Raw genomic sequence first — 15,434 nt, forward strand, 5'->3', positions numbered from 1 at the left:
CAAAACCGTGTAGACTAACCTAATGATTTTAATTCTGTGCATCCTTATCTGTGTGTTGTCAGTTTGTGATCAACAGCCCATAGTCTTTAATCCCTTTCAAAACACCTGTTACTTATTCAAATCTGTAAATCATGGCTGACTGCCCACTTTGTTGCCATTTTTTCTGCCCAGAACTAATCTGAGCCAACTTGTATTGGAATAATGTTGTGGCAAGGAATCCCAGTATGTATTAGCAGCCTGTTATCAGCAGTCCACTGCCATTTAACCCTATTTAAAGGGGAACTATCAGCAGGTTAGACAAATCTAACCTGCTGATAGCCCCTTATAGCTGCAGGGATGCGGAGGTGGAAGGTGTGTGTGTGTTACCTTCCTCCTCGGCGTCAGTCACCCGTTGTAAGAATATTCTTCTAATGATAATCAATGGAGCGGGTGGGCTGGATGATGCGGTAGTGCTCCTAAGAAAGAAGTTACTCCTCAGCGTTCTGGGCGCTATAAGGATCTATCAACAGTGTAGATTCGTCTAACTTGCTGATAGTTCCCCTTTAACCCTGAAAACACACATTATTTATTAAAGAATGTAACAGGATATTTACCTCTTTGGATGCCAATACCCAAGCCCAGAAACATTTTGGATCACCATGACGTAAATGCCGAGGCATTCCTATCTGTGTATTGGCTGCATGACAACAATAGGCTACACTTACTTAACCCTTTAAAACACCTGTTGGATTTCATGCATTTCGGTGAATTTTATGCTGTATATTTGTTTTTATGCACCTGCAATGTGGAATCAGCATCTCAAAGGTTCTTACCCCCACTCTCACACTCACACATTCTGATGTTTGTATGACTTGTCTCTGATTCCAGGCTGCTTCCTTCTTCCTTCTCATCTGTGCACTTAATGTAATTTATTATTATAATGGCTTCATCATAACTAAGCATCAACAATAACAATACAATCTAGTGAAGAAGAAACTTGTGAATTAGAAATCAACTTCAGCCCAGAATAAGAAACTGAGCAAATAGGAAGGCAGCAGCCTCAGCATCGTCAGCTGATAGAACATGAGGGAGGAGGTGAGGACTCCAGGCAGAGAGGAGCAGTCACACAACAGAAAGCACAGAGGGAACTGCTGTCTGCACTCTGCTTGCTGTCCTGCTTGCTTACACTGCCTGAACTCACTACAGCTACTTATATTGTGATCACCTGCACTTCTTCATCACTTGCTCTCTATTATATAGTGAGAGCTCTGTTGGGAAAAAGTAAGCACAGAGTGAGCTAGCAGAGAGTGCTGAACAGTAGCTCACTGGCTGAAGACATGGAACAGATTACAGAGCTGGGGAACAAGAGTGAGGGGTTCACCCTGGAACCAAATGGATCTGATGAACAGCCATCTGTAAAGCCACTCTTGGGTATTGGCATAGACAATGTTATTACTCTGGTGGTGTTTGGCATTATATTTGCACTGGGGGTCTTGGGCAACTCATTGGTTATCACAGTATTGGCAAGGAACAAGCCTGGCAAGCCTCGTAGTACCACCAACATCTTCATACTGAACTTGAGCATTGCTGACCTTGCTTACCTTCTGTTCTGCATCCCTTTTCAGTCCACTGTCTATGTCCTACCAACATGGGTGCTTGGAGCATTCATCTGCAAGTTTATCCACTACTTCTTCACTGTATCCATGCTGGTGAGCATCTTCACCTTGTCAGCTATGTCAGTTGATCGCTATGTAGCTATAGTGCACTCTAGAAGGTCTTCTTCCATTCGTGTTTCAAGGAATGCCCTGCTTGGAGTCATCCTCATCTGGATTCTATCCATTGCAATGGCTTGTCCAGTTGCCTATAACCAACGCCTCATCCACAGGAGCAACAACCAGACCTTCTGTTGGGAATTCTGGCCAAATCTGAAGCACAAGAGGATATATGTTGTTTGCACCTTTGTTTTTGGGTACCTGCTCCCCCTGCTTCTCATTTCTTTCTGCTATGCCAAGGTAATTCCATGAAATAGTTATGTGTTTGCATATCATGTCTCTTAAACACGTCTAGCAAAGTATTAATTACAAAAAGCTGGATACAGGTTCATACAGGACAATGCTGATGAGATGGCAGGTGTCCAGGCTACCTGCACTAATCCACCTTTTACAAACAAATATATGAGTGTATATATATATATATATATATATATATATATATATATAGTGAGAGTGGGTCCTTTCATGATGGTGCCTATGTTATGAATCCTTAATAGCACTTACCTTTCCTTAGTTGACTAATTCTAGCTATTGTAATTACTTTCTAAATTAGAATACAATCCTATTAGACACTTGTACGTGCACAATAGCACTGTCATTACACTTGTTGGTTCTTTATACGACTAAGGATATTAGTGAACATGGTCAGTGGTTTGAATCAATTATCTTTGGAGGCATTGAACACTCCTGACAGGTCCCCAGTGTCTTATCTCTGCTTACTGCCTTTTCTCCATAACTTGTTGACAGCCAGGATAGATCTATTGTACTATAATAATTGTAAAATAAGAGAGATTGTAGATGTGTGACCTTAGCTTGTGCTCACAAGAACACATGAATAGGAAACTTTATATGTCGCCTAAAAAATCAAGACGTTGTTTAGAATGAAAATGAGTTTTCATGTGTATTTTAATAATTTATAATTCTGTGTAACATTTAACATGACCATGTGCTTTTTAACATGACAGCCTTATCTCTGCAATATCTCACATTCTATTCTGCAATATTGTGTTTACTATATAGTCACTATTAAAACGTGTTCGCGAAATGATAATTTTTGACTTTCGGTGACAAGGATGCAAACACTGTATCTTTGCATCATGTTCATGGATGTGGAATACATCCATAGGGATCAATGTTGATATCCATGGATACTTGTATGTGAATAGTCAATGACCTGAAATCAGCACTCCCTCAGACTAGAGTTTAACAGTGTGTCAGATATTTATATGGCTAGTAATATTAGAGTTAAGCTTTTAGTTATACAGGGTTGATCTGAACTTTGGTAATTCTGATTATTTAAATGTGCTGTTTTATGGAAATTATAGAGAGGTTATCCAAGGATTTCTAAGTTATTAGAGAGGTGTTTCCCTCAGTGACCCTCATCTGTAGAGAGTAGACTGCAGCTACATAGGTGGTCTCTCACTCTGGAGTCAGTGGATTAAATAGACATACCATTGGTTTCAATGAGAAGATTGTACAGCTACATTTTCCCAATGGTGGAACTTAACATTAGCTACTTGCTAGGGTTCTATCTTAATATTAAGGGTTTTTCTAACAAAGAGTTTAAAAGAATTTTCTTTTCTCTTGAAAAAACTCACAGTACAGTAAGCATCTGTTCATTTTTGTGTGAAGTCTAAACAGAAATGCTTATAAGCTTAGCATTTATCCCTAGAAGATAACAGGTGTCACTGTGACATATTACATGTACAGTATATCATTTTCCAAAACTAAACCAGAGTCTTAAAATTGCCGTCTAACAGAAGATCAACACCTCCAAGAGAGAGAAGATGAAAAGATTTATGAATCTCAAATGGAAGTAGTGATTAAATATGATAAATATGAGGCTGGCTATGAATAAAGATGAAGGTACAGTTTATACCGGTTATGATTGTTATGATAGTTAATACGATGGATGGCATTGGTGACTGATGAAGACACAGGAGATGTATGGTAGTCACCACTGTATTCTCCTCCTCTTCTTCTTACTTAGCGGCATCTGTTATACCATAGCAAAAACAATGGTAACCCTGATGTATACTACTGAGAGGGACCAAAAGGACACTTGTTTGGACTTTTGAAAGTTTGAAGAGCATAGGATCAATAAAACAGTGTATCATGAGTCTTATACTCAAGTACTACTGTTTACTACTGTCTGGATAGGTTGCATAGTTCTGATTACTTCAAGCAGGTGTTGCCTTTTGTACGTCAGCTGAAATAGCTCTGTAAATACATAGTATCCTTTGCACAGTATATTGTACCAATAGAACATTTGCACTACCATTTAGTAGAGTTTCATGAATAATATTTAAAGTATTCATCTTACTTGAAACACACTCCACCCTCCCCTATATGAACAATAATCATCAGTAGTGAAATACTAATCTCTCTATGGGTTCTTGTAGCCAAAATAATGACTATTCCAAAGCACTTCTTAATATCTCACCCCCATGTTGTGTCCAATATGCAGTAATGTAGTACCTTAAAAGACTGTATGTACAATATAAATCAGCAGTGTTCAATCATTTGTGAAGTGGGGAAGCGGGAACTGTCAGTGTGTTATTGTACCGGAATGTTAAGTTGTCAGCATGTCACAGATCGATGATACTAGCGTGCTATTGATCCAAGCCTTTTCCCGCCACCTAGAAATTCTGGACAGTCGTCCCACTGTTTTCTTCTTATAGGTTGGAACAAGGGATTTTAGTACACAGGGATAATAGAGTCAATATCAGTTTATAGTTACCATATTAAAATTGCCCATGATCAGGGCTGGACTGGGACTAAAAAGCAATAATACCAGTAATACCACACCATTACCAATACCATTACCACCACACAATGACTAATATCACTATAATGATACTGAATAAAATCCACTTTATAAACACAAATAATACTGTCACACCATGAGCACTACCCTCACCATACAGTAACATAATACCCCTATACTGTCACTGAACAAAATTCACTATATAAAGGCCAATATTCTCCCTAAGCAGAGACCATATAGAGGTAGATACAGCTATATACAGGTTCTGCAGACCTTATAAGTTAATAAAGTTAATGTACTCCAAATAGTAGTCAGACTCTGTGCCCTATATAATAAAGATAAACTCTGTGTCTCTGTATAGTATAGTTCTTCTTCGTGTTACCATATAGTATAGGTCCCCTTTAAGCACCAGGATAGTATAGGCTCCCTCTGTGCATCCATATAGTAGTTGGGTTCCTCTGTTTCCCCACATTGTAGTTGAGCCTCTTTATGCCCCCATATAGTAGTTGGCCCTTCTGTGCTGCCAAATAGTGATTAGGTCCCCTCTGTGCATTTAGATAGGTAACACTTCCAACGCCACCCTGAGTAGGTAGTAATCCCCCTGTAGTTCTTCCCCCTGGTAGTTAGTCCCCCAGTAAATTGTATCACCCGTGTAAATAATCTCCCTGTACTAACACCCCACTGTAAGCAATTCCTCTGAAGCAATCCCCCTTCCTTGTCGGTAATACCCTCCCCCACACACAGCATTCTCAGACAGTGACCCATCTCACTGTAGGCAGTGACCCCCCCTTCCTGTAGGCAATCTTCATTTATGGCTCCCCCTGTAAGTGATGACCACTGAAAGCGTTCTATTCCCCTACCAAAGGTATTCTCCCTATACTGTAGGTGATATTCCCCACCCAATAGGCAAGGACCCCCCCCCATAAGCAATGCCCCCCTCCCCGTAGGAAATCCCCCTTTAAGTGATGCCTCCTGTAGGCAATCTCCCCTCTTCTTCAGGCAATCCTCTTCATGTAGATATCCCCCTATAAGTAGTTCCCTCCCTGTAGTAGTAAGTATTGATAAAAACACAATAAGAGATTTTATTTAAAAAGTAAATAAATGAAACAAGATGCAATATATGTAACAAGATTTTCAAGCTTATACCATACATACATCTATACATAAATGTCAAAGCTTTATGTAAGAACACATATGATTGCAAGGTGTGAATAGAACCTTACAATGACTTTTATTTGTTTATCATTTTACTTAACCCCTTAACGACATCGGGCGTAAGTATACGCCCCCGCAGGGTGGGCTTTAATGCAAATGGGCGTATACTTACGCCCGATGTTTCCCCGATCGCTGTGTGTCCACACACAGCGGTAGGGGAAGATGGCCTGCTATAATGTATAGCAGGCCATCTCTGCTCGTCGGCACGGGGGGTGATTAACCCCTCCCGTGCCGACGATCGCTGCTATATGCTGATCAATACACTTTATGTCACTTTGGCACTTTATGTCCACATGTCCACTTATGGCACTTTATGTCCACATGTGGGGTATTTCCGTACTCGGGAGAAACTGCGCTACACGTTTGGTGTTTTTTTTTTCTTTTATTCCCTTGAAAAAATGAAAAATGAAGGCTAGAACAACATTTTAGTGTAAAAAATAGATTTTTTCCTTTTTTACACCACATTGTTCTGAAAATCTGTGAAGCACCTGTGGGGTGCAGATGCTCACCGCACCCCTTGTTACATTCCTTGAGGGGTGCAGTTTTCTAAATGGTGTCCCTTTTAGGGGTGTTTTTTAGGTTTTGGCACCCCAGAACCTCTGCCAACCTGAAGTGATACTGTCAAAAATGACCAAATATAACGGAGGCGTTGAAATTCACTAGGTGCTCCCTTATATCTGAGGCTTGTGGTTGCGTCAAATAGCGCAATAGGGCCACATATGGGGTATTTCTATAAACTGCAGAAACGGGGCAATCAATATGGGGGTGCATTTCTCTGCTAATAGGTTTATCATTATGAAAGATATTGGATTACAATAAAATATCTGCACAGAAAATAAAAATTTTCAAATTTCTTACACACTTAGCTTTTATTTCTGTGACTCCCCTAAAGGGTTAAAAAAACTTTCTGGATGTGCTTTTGCAGAGTTGGGGGGTGCAGTTTCTGAAATGGGGTGCTTTGTGGGGCTTTCTAACATACAGTCCCCTGAAATACACTTTAGCTGGGTTCACACGCTGTAACTGTGCGGCTGTATTTTTTATGCGGCTGTAAATGTGCGGGTGAAACTACTGCCGTGGGAAAAAATAGACATGCGGCTCAAAACATACGGTCATTTACTTGGAAATCTGGTTCAACTAAAAATAACAAATAAAATGTTAAGAAAGTGATGCAAACACCTCTGGATGCATCTGGGAAAGCAGGGAACACAGTTTACATGAATCGCTATTACCGGGGTTTGCGATCCTCTGCACTATAGCCGATGTCTCTCATGGTTAATATATTGAATTAATAAAACACATTTTCTTTGTAATAAAGTGCCTTTTATTGTTCAATAATTAAATGTAAACGATTCCATCATTTTGCAATTAAATATACTGTTAAAATAAATATATATATATAAATAAATGTATATTTATATATATATTTATTTTTTGACAGTATATTTAATTGCACAATGATGGATTCGTTAGAATTAAATTATTGAACAAAGAAACTGTATTTATTTAAACGAAAATGTGTTTTCTTAATTAAATATTAATTAGTACAGGAAGCTCTATAAGCCGTTAATTCATATGCCGGCAATAGAGCATTCTGTACTAATCATCACTTAACTTTAATTAAAACATCAAATGTTTCTTCTAATTATGTTATGACAATAGCATTATTAGAAGAAACATTTAGAATTATATGTGCGCTCAGCTGATTGGCTGTTCGGCTGAGCGCACATATAATGAGCCGATCCGCAGCACAGTGACTTCATTGTGCTGCGGACCAGCGAAGAGGACACATCGGGGTGAGTATAGAGCTCTCCCCACCCCCTCCCCAGCACTGCACCCCTCCCAGCAAGGAAGGGGGGTCACTTAACCCCTTCCTTGCTGGGATGGGTGCAGTCTGACATCAGTCTGGCCCCGTGGGGGTTAAGGGGGATGCGATACATCCTCCCTTAACCCCTTGGGGGCCAGACTGTAAGCAGCGATCTGTAAAGATGCTGCATACTGTAAGGAGCACAACACCGCTCACAATGATGGGTGTTGTGCTCCTGTTTGTGTGTTTTTTGTGTGTTTCTCCCTTTTTGTTTTTCAGATATCGGTATCCTGGGGATTACGTCGGATTCCATGGACTACGTCGATGACCAGCGGTTGTTCTTTGAATTTTTTTTTATAAAATGGTCAATGAGGGGTGTGGGGGTGTTTTTATTTGAATAAAAAAATTAGTAAACTTGTGTCTTGTCTTTATTTCTTTACTTTATAGACTTAGTAGTGGAAGCCGTCTAATAGACGGAATCCATTACTAAGTTGGGGCCTAGTGTTAGCCGGTATAAAATGGCTAACACTAACCCCCTATTATTACCCCAGTACCCAATGCCACCAGGGGTACTGGGAAGAGCCGGGTGCCAGTGGTCCCGGAGCGTCAAAATTGGCTCTCCTGGAGAGGGCGGCAGCAGGCTGGTAAGATTTAGGCTGGGGAGGGCCTAAAACAATGGCTCTTCCCACCCTGGTGTTACCAGGCTGCTGTCGTTTGGTTTTTAACCCGGCTGGTTATAAAAATAGGGGGGACCCTATGCGTTTTTCTTTTTAAATAAATAAATAATTAAAAAAAACCGCATAGGGTCCCCCGTATTTTTATAACCAGCCGGGTTAAAAACCAAACGACAGCAGCCTGGTAACACCAGGGTGGGAAGAGCCATTGGTTTAGGCCCTCCCCAGCCTAAATCTTACCAGCCTGCTGCCGCCCTCTCCAGGAGCGCCAATATTGACGCTCCGGGACCACTGGCACCCGGCTCTTCCCAGTACCCCTGGTGGCATTGGGTACTGGGGTAATAATAGGGGGTTAGTGTTAGCCATTTTATACCAGCTAACACTAGGCCCCAACTTAGTAATGGATTCCGTCTATTAGACGGCTTCCACTACTAAGTCTATAAAGTAAAGAAATAAAGACAAGACACAAGTTTACAAATTTTTTTATTCAAATAAAAACACCCCCACACCCCTCATTGACCATTTTATTAAAAAAAATTCAAAGAACAACCGCTGGTCATCGACGTAGTCCATGGAATCCGATGTAATCCCCAGGATACCGATATCTGAAAAACAAAAAGGGAGAAACACACAAAAAACACACAAACAGGAGCACAACACCCATCATTGTGAGCGGTGTTGTGCTCCTTACAGTATGCAGCATCTTTACAGATCGCTGCTTACAGTCTGGCCCCCAAGGGGTTAAGGGAGGATGTATTGCATCCCCCTTAACCCCTTGGGGGCCAGACTGATGTCAGACTGCACCCATCCCAGCAAGGAAGGGGTTAAGTGACCCCCCTTCCTTGCTGGGAGGGGTGCAGTGCTGGGGAGGGGGTGGGGAGAGCTCTATACTCACCCCGATGTGTCCTCTTCGCTGGTCCGCAGCACAATGAAGTCACTGTACTGCGGACCGGCTCATTATATGTGCGCTCAGCCGAACAGCCAATCAGCTGAGCGCACATATAATTCTAAATGTTTCTTCTAATAATGCTATTGTCACAACATAATTAGAAGAAACATTTGATGTTTTATTAAAGTAAAGTGATGATTAGTACAGAATGCTCTATTGCCGGCATATGAATTAACGGCTTATAGAGCTTCCTGTACTAATTAATATTTAATTAAGAAAACACATTTTCGTTTAAATAAATTCAGTTTCGTTGGTCAATAATTTAATTCTAACGAATCCATCATTGTGCAATTCAATATACTGTCAAAAAATAAATATATAGATAAATATACATTTATTTATATATCTATTTTTTTTAACAGTATATTTAATTGCAAAATGATGGATTCGTTAGAAATAAATTATTGATCAACGAAAGTGTCTTGATTACAAAGAAAATGTGTTTGATTAATTTAAAGGGGTTGTCCGGCGATAAAAAATTATTCACAGAATAACACACATTACAAAGTTATACAACTTTGTAATGTATGTTATGTCTGTGAATGGCCCCCTTCCCCGTGTTTCCCCCCACCCACGCTAGACCCGGAAGTGTGGTGCATTATACTCACCGCATATCGTGTCGTCCAATCGCGGCTGATGACGCGGCCACGTCATCAGCTGCTCAGCCGCGATTGGCTGAGCACAGTTATGCTCAGCCAATCGCGGCTGAGCTTCGGATGACGCTGCAGAGGGCGGCCGGCACTCGGGAAGATCCGCTGGCCTCCCGAAGAAGACGTCACTGCTGAGGATCGGAGACCGTGGTCGGCACGTGACAGGTAATGTATAGCGCACCACACTTCCGGGTACACGGGTGGGGGTCGTGGGACACGGGGAAGGGGGCCATTCACAGACATAACATACATTACAAAGTTGTATAACTTTGTAATGTGTGTTATTCTGTGAATAATTTTTTATCGCCGGACAACCCCTTTAATATATTAACTATTAGAGGCATCGGCATTCGGCATCATTGCCGGCTATTTTTGAAGTACTCCGAACGGACCGCCTGTCAATCCTCGGCCGCATGTTCAGCCGCAAACAATGGTCTTGTTCATTTTTTACGGGTCCGTTTACGATAGGGCCGTAGATTCAGAGATAGTGTGCACTGTGCAGCCGCATATCCTATACTTCCAAGCATACACACGAACCACCAAAAATACCGCCGCACAATTACAGCCGCAAATACAGCCGCACTCTTACAATGTGTGAACCGAGCCCCCACCTGAACAGGTCCCTAAAAATATCTATATTTTAAACTTTCTATTGTCTAAAAAAAATGAAATATAGTTTAAGAAATGCCGCCAACATAAAGTAGACATGTTGCTAATGCTATTTAATATATAATTTATGTGGCATAACCATTTTCTGTATAAGCAGAAAGGTTTCAAAGCTGGTAAAATGCATTTTATTTATAATTTTTCACTTTATTTTGGTGTCTTTCATAAAGATTCGTTATGAGTATCGACTCCATTTTACCAGAAATGTAAAGTACAATATGTCTCGAGAAAACAATCTTAGAATCGGCTGGATAGGTAAAAGCATCCCGAAGTTATTAATGGATAAAGCAACACTGGTCATATTCATAAAATTTGTCTCTGTCCTTAAGGCCATTTCAGGCTCTGTCCTTAAGGGGTTAATATGTGCTCATAGAGCAAGTAAACAAATCCTTCAATAGTATAAATGTATACACTATATGTTATTCTCCCTTCTGGTGGGCTTTAGCTTCCCTTATATTATATGAACAGCCTTTCATCTGAATGGCTGTCATGTAATACTACAAGTCAGTACCAGAGATGAGCACACTTGAGTATGCTTATCTCTTATTCAGCACACAAAAAGGCCTGACTGGTAAAAGCTTCCCTCAGCAAGATTATGATGAGACAATCCCTTTAAGTATACCCAATAGAAGAAACGACTCGGTAATGAATGTAAAATTAGTTTATTTTATGTGTATTTTTATGTGGTTGTTACCTTCCATCACTCACAAAGAGCGTACAGTGATACTCAGCAGGGAAGCCATGGCCACTGTATTGCCCTCTGGCATACTCCTTCAAGCCTGTTCCTGTTCCCACAAACCTTCTATCTCCCAGTAGGTGACTGTCCTGGTGGGTGAAATGTCTTCTACAGCCACCAGGAAGCAGAGAGAACCTCAGTACAGAGGACACAGATGCAGGTCAGCAGACATCAGACTGGGACTTACCAGAGGTTGGAAAGGGTGGACAGTAACTGCAGCACTGCACCAGAATATTTACTGAGGAGGACATGACTTGTGCTATATAGCATGGGGGGGGAGGGGGTATGATGGGATCTATCAAGCCTGTATAGTCTTTACAGGGCATACCATATCTATGCACAGAACTATTATATTCTGGTAGCACAGGCTGAGGCTATTATATGTCATGGGGCACATTGTGCAGCAATATTATGTCCTAATGGCACAGTGTGCCACCAGTGTCACTGGCAGTATTACATCCTGGAGGCGCAGCGTGTAGCCGTATTACATCCTGGAGGTGCAGTGTGTAGCAGTATTACATCCTGGAGGCGCAGCGTGTAGCCGTATTACATCCTGGAGGTGCAGTGTGTAGCAGTATTACATCCTGGAGGCGCAGCGTGTAGCCGTATTACATCCTGGAGGTGCAGCGTGTAGCAGTATTACATCCTGGAGGCGCAGCGTGTAGCCGTATTACATCCTGGAGGTGCAGCGTGTAGCAGTATTACATCCTGGAGGCGCAGCGTGTAGCCGTATTACATCCTGGAGGCGCAGCGTGTAGCCGTATTACATCCTGGAGGCGCAGCGTGTAGCCGTATTACATCCTGGAGGTGCAGTGTGTAGCAGTATTACATCCTGGAGGCGCAGCGTGTAGCCGTATTACATCCTGGAGGTGCAGCGTGTAGCAGTATTACATCCTGGAGGCGCAGCGTGTAGCCGTATTACATCCTGGAGGCGCAGCGTGTAGCCGTATTACATCCTGGAGGCGCAGCGTGTAGCAGTATTACATCCTGGAGGCGCAGCGTGTAGCCGTATTACATCCTGGAGGCGCAGCGTGTAGCCGTATTACATCCTGGAGGCGCAGCGTGTAGCAGTATTACATCCTGGAGGCGCAGTGTGTAGCAGTATTACATCCTGGAGGCGCAGCATGTAGCAGTATTACATCCTGGAGGCGCAGCATGTAGCAGTATTACATCCTGGAGGCGCAGCGTGTAGCCGTATTACATCCTGGAGGTGCAGTGTGTAGCAGTATTACATCCTGGAGGCGCAGCGTGTAGCCGTATTACATCCTGGAGGTGCAGTGTGTAGCAGTATTACATCCTGGAGGCGCAGCGTGTAGCCGTATTACATCCTGGAGGTGCAGCGTGTAGCAGTATTACATCCTTGAGGCGCAGCGTGTAGCCGTATTACATCCTGGAGGCGCAGCGTGTAGCCGTATTACATCCTGGAGGTGCAGCGTGTAGCAGTATTACATCCTGGAGGCGCAGCGTGTAGCCGTATTACATCCTGGAGGCGCAGCGTGTAGCCGTATTACATCCTGGAGGCGCAGCGTGTAGCCGTATTACATCCTGGAGGTGCAGTGTGTAGCAGTATTACATCCTGGAGGCGCAGCGTGTAGCCGTATTACATCCTGGAGGTGCAGCGTGTAGCAGTATTACATCCTTGAGGCGCAGCGTGTAGCCGTATTACATCCTGGAGGCGCAGCGTGTAGCCGTATTACATCCTGGAGGTGCAGCGTGTAGCAGTATTACATCCTGGAGGCGCAGCGTGTAGCCGTATTACATCCTGGAGGCGCAGCGTGTAGCCGTATTACATCCTGGAGGCGCAGCGTGTAGCAGTATTACATCCTGGAGGCGCAGTGTGTAGCAGTATTACATCCTGGAGGCGCAGCATGTAGCAGTATTACATCCTGGAGGCGCAGCATGTAGCAGTATTACATCCTGGAGGTGCAGCGTGTAGCAGTATTACATCCTGGAGGTGCAGTGTGTAGCAGTATTACATCCTGGAGGCGCAGCATGTAGCAGTATTACATCCTGGAGGTGCAGCGTGTAGCAGTATTACATCCTGGAGGTGCAGCATGTAGCAGTATTACATCCTGGAGGCGCAGCATGTAGCAGTATTACATCCTGGAGGCGCAGCGTGTAGCAGTATTACATCTTGGAGGCGCAGCATGTAGCAGTATTACATCCTGGAGGCGCAGCATGTAGCAGTATTACATCCTGGAGGCGCAGCATGTAGCAGTATTACATCTTGGAGGCGCAGCGTGTAGCAGTATTACATCCTGGAGGCGCAGCGTGTAGCAGTTTTACATCCTGGAGGCACAGCATATAGCAGTGTTACCTCCTGGAGGCGCAGCGTCAGTGGTGTAGCTACCATGAAGGCAGGGAAGGCGACTGCTATGGGGCCCTTGCAAGAAGTGGGCCCCAGAAAGCCCTGCTCTGCCTTTATGTTAGGTATGCCACTGACAGAGGAAGAAGGACCCGCCACTTTGCTCTTCAGCCCGAGGGACAGGAGAGGGACTGAGTTACAGGAGAGGGACAGAGGAGCAGGACCTTCCAGGTCCTGTACGCTCAGCAGGAAAGGGATGAAGGACCTTATCACATGACCCAAAGGCCCTCAATAACTCTGTGTAAGGATGGGCATGAAGTCATCAAGGTCCTTTTCACCTCCTTCTGGACACTCCATTCTAGTGTCTACCCTGGGAGCTGTAAGTGCTGTGTATGTGTGTCAGTGTGTGTACATATGTGTCTGTGTATATACAGTATGTATATGTCAGAGAGTGTATATATGTATCTGTGGGTATATGTATATGTAAGTGTGTGCATGTATCTGTGGCTATATATGTATATACTGTAGTGTCTGTAACACTGGTGTATATGTGTGTGTGTGTGTGTGTGTATGTCAGCCGTTTCAAGTGATTGACAGGCTTGCTCCCAAAGATGTTCTGCAGCAGTTTCTCCTAATGCTGGGCTCTAATAAAAGAACCCACCACTAAAAGAAAATGCTGCAAATATTATTTCTGGTTCTTTCCCTGTATATGGTCTATTCATTATAGTGCTTGAAAATCACTATATTGTAATCCGTATTTTTCTTTTTCCAGCCATTTTCGGATTTGTCGTTTTTAAGAAATTTACGTTTAAAGACCCCTAATTTCCCATAGAAAATAATGGCCCATTGTAAATAATGGCCACACTCTAACCTCTAACAGCCAATCACAGCACATATGCAAATAGCTGAAATATAGCAGCCAATAGGAACTCTAAGGTCTTGTCAGGCAATGTATCACACCATCCACAGTCACATGTCCACTATTGGCCAATAGAAGATGTAATATATGGAAGGTCCTTAATGATTTTGTCTCACTGACATGAGTAAGATTGTCATGGGAACCGAGCAATTATCTTTACCATTATAAGTAGCAGAGTTCAGTCAGTAAAATAGCAAAGCTAAGGCAGCCATGTAGCAGGGATGGTACCCAAGCCGCTCTTAAAGGGACGGTACTCAAGCCCTCCTAAAGGGACGGTACCCAAGCTGCTCTTAAAGGGACGGTACCCAAGCCGCTTTTAAAGGGATGGTACCCAAGCCGCTCTTAAAGGGACGGTACCCAAGCCGCTGTGTAAGGGGAATTACATAAGTCGCTCTTACAGGGACAGTAGCCAAGCCGCTCTTAAAGGGACGGTAACCAAGTCGCTCTTACAGGGACAGTACCCAAGCCGCTCTTAAAGGGACAGTAACCAAGTAACTCTTAAAGGGACGGTACCCAAGTCGCTCTTAAAGGGACAGTACCCAAGTCGCTCTTAAAGGGACGGGACCCAAGTCGCTCTTGAAGGGACCCATGTCGCTCTTAAAGGGACGGGACCCATGTCGCTCTTAAAGGGACGGGACCCAAGTTGCTCTTAAAGGGACGGGACCCAAGTTGCTTTTAAAGTAATGGCACCCAGGGTTAAAGTTTCTCTTAAAGGAACGTCACTGGTAAAGGGGTGCTCTTTTCAAGCATTATGTATTTCTCTGGAAATGCAAATCTAGTTGTGTATATGTTATCACTAGTGTAATCACATTCCAGTGTAAATGTGTATACGTCAGTGGTGTATTTGTATGTATGTAAATGGTGCCTCTGTGTGGGTATATATGTGCCTCATTGTGTGTGTTTGAAAATTGGCTATCTATGGGGGGGGGGTACGTACAGGATTCAGTTTTTTGCTATGGGGCCCCATGAATCCTCTATACGCCCCTGCGCAGCGTGTA

General features: G+C 43.1%; 1 protein-coding gene across 1 annotated transcript in view; it reads left to right on the forward strand.

Annotated features, from left to right (window-relative positions):
* The first annotated feature begins 1,108 nt into the window (after positions 1-1,108).
* The window catches only part of GALR1 (galanin receptor 1), a 249,700-nt gene continuing 235,374 nt past the window's right edge, over positions 1,109-15,434 (forward strand). The window contains exon 1 of the mRNA XM_069960133.1: positions 1,109-1,991. Coding sequence (XP_069816234.1) covers positions 1,317-1,991 — 675 coding nt within the window. The 5' untranslated portion in view covers positions 1,109-1,316. The remainder of the gene's footprint in view (positions 1,992-15,434) is intronic.

This window comes from Dendropsophus ebraccatus, chromosome 2 (genome assembly GCF_027789765.1).
Source record: "Dendropsophus ebraccatus isolate aDenEbr1 chromosome 2, aDenEbr1.pat, whole genome shotgun sequence".
Lineage (NCBI taxonomy): Eukaryota > Metazoa > Chordata > Amphibia > Anura > Hylidae > Dendropsophus > Dendropsophus ebraccatus.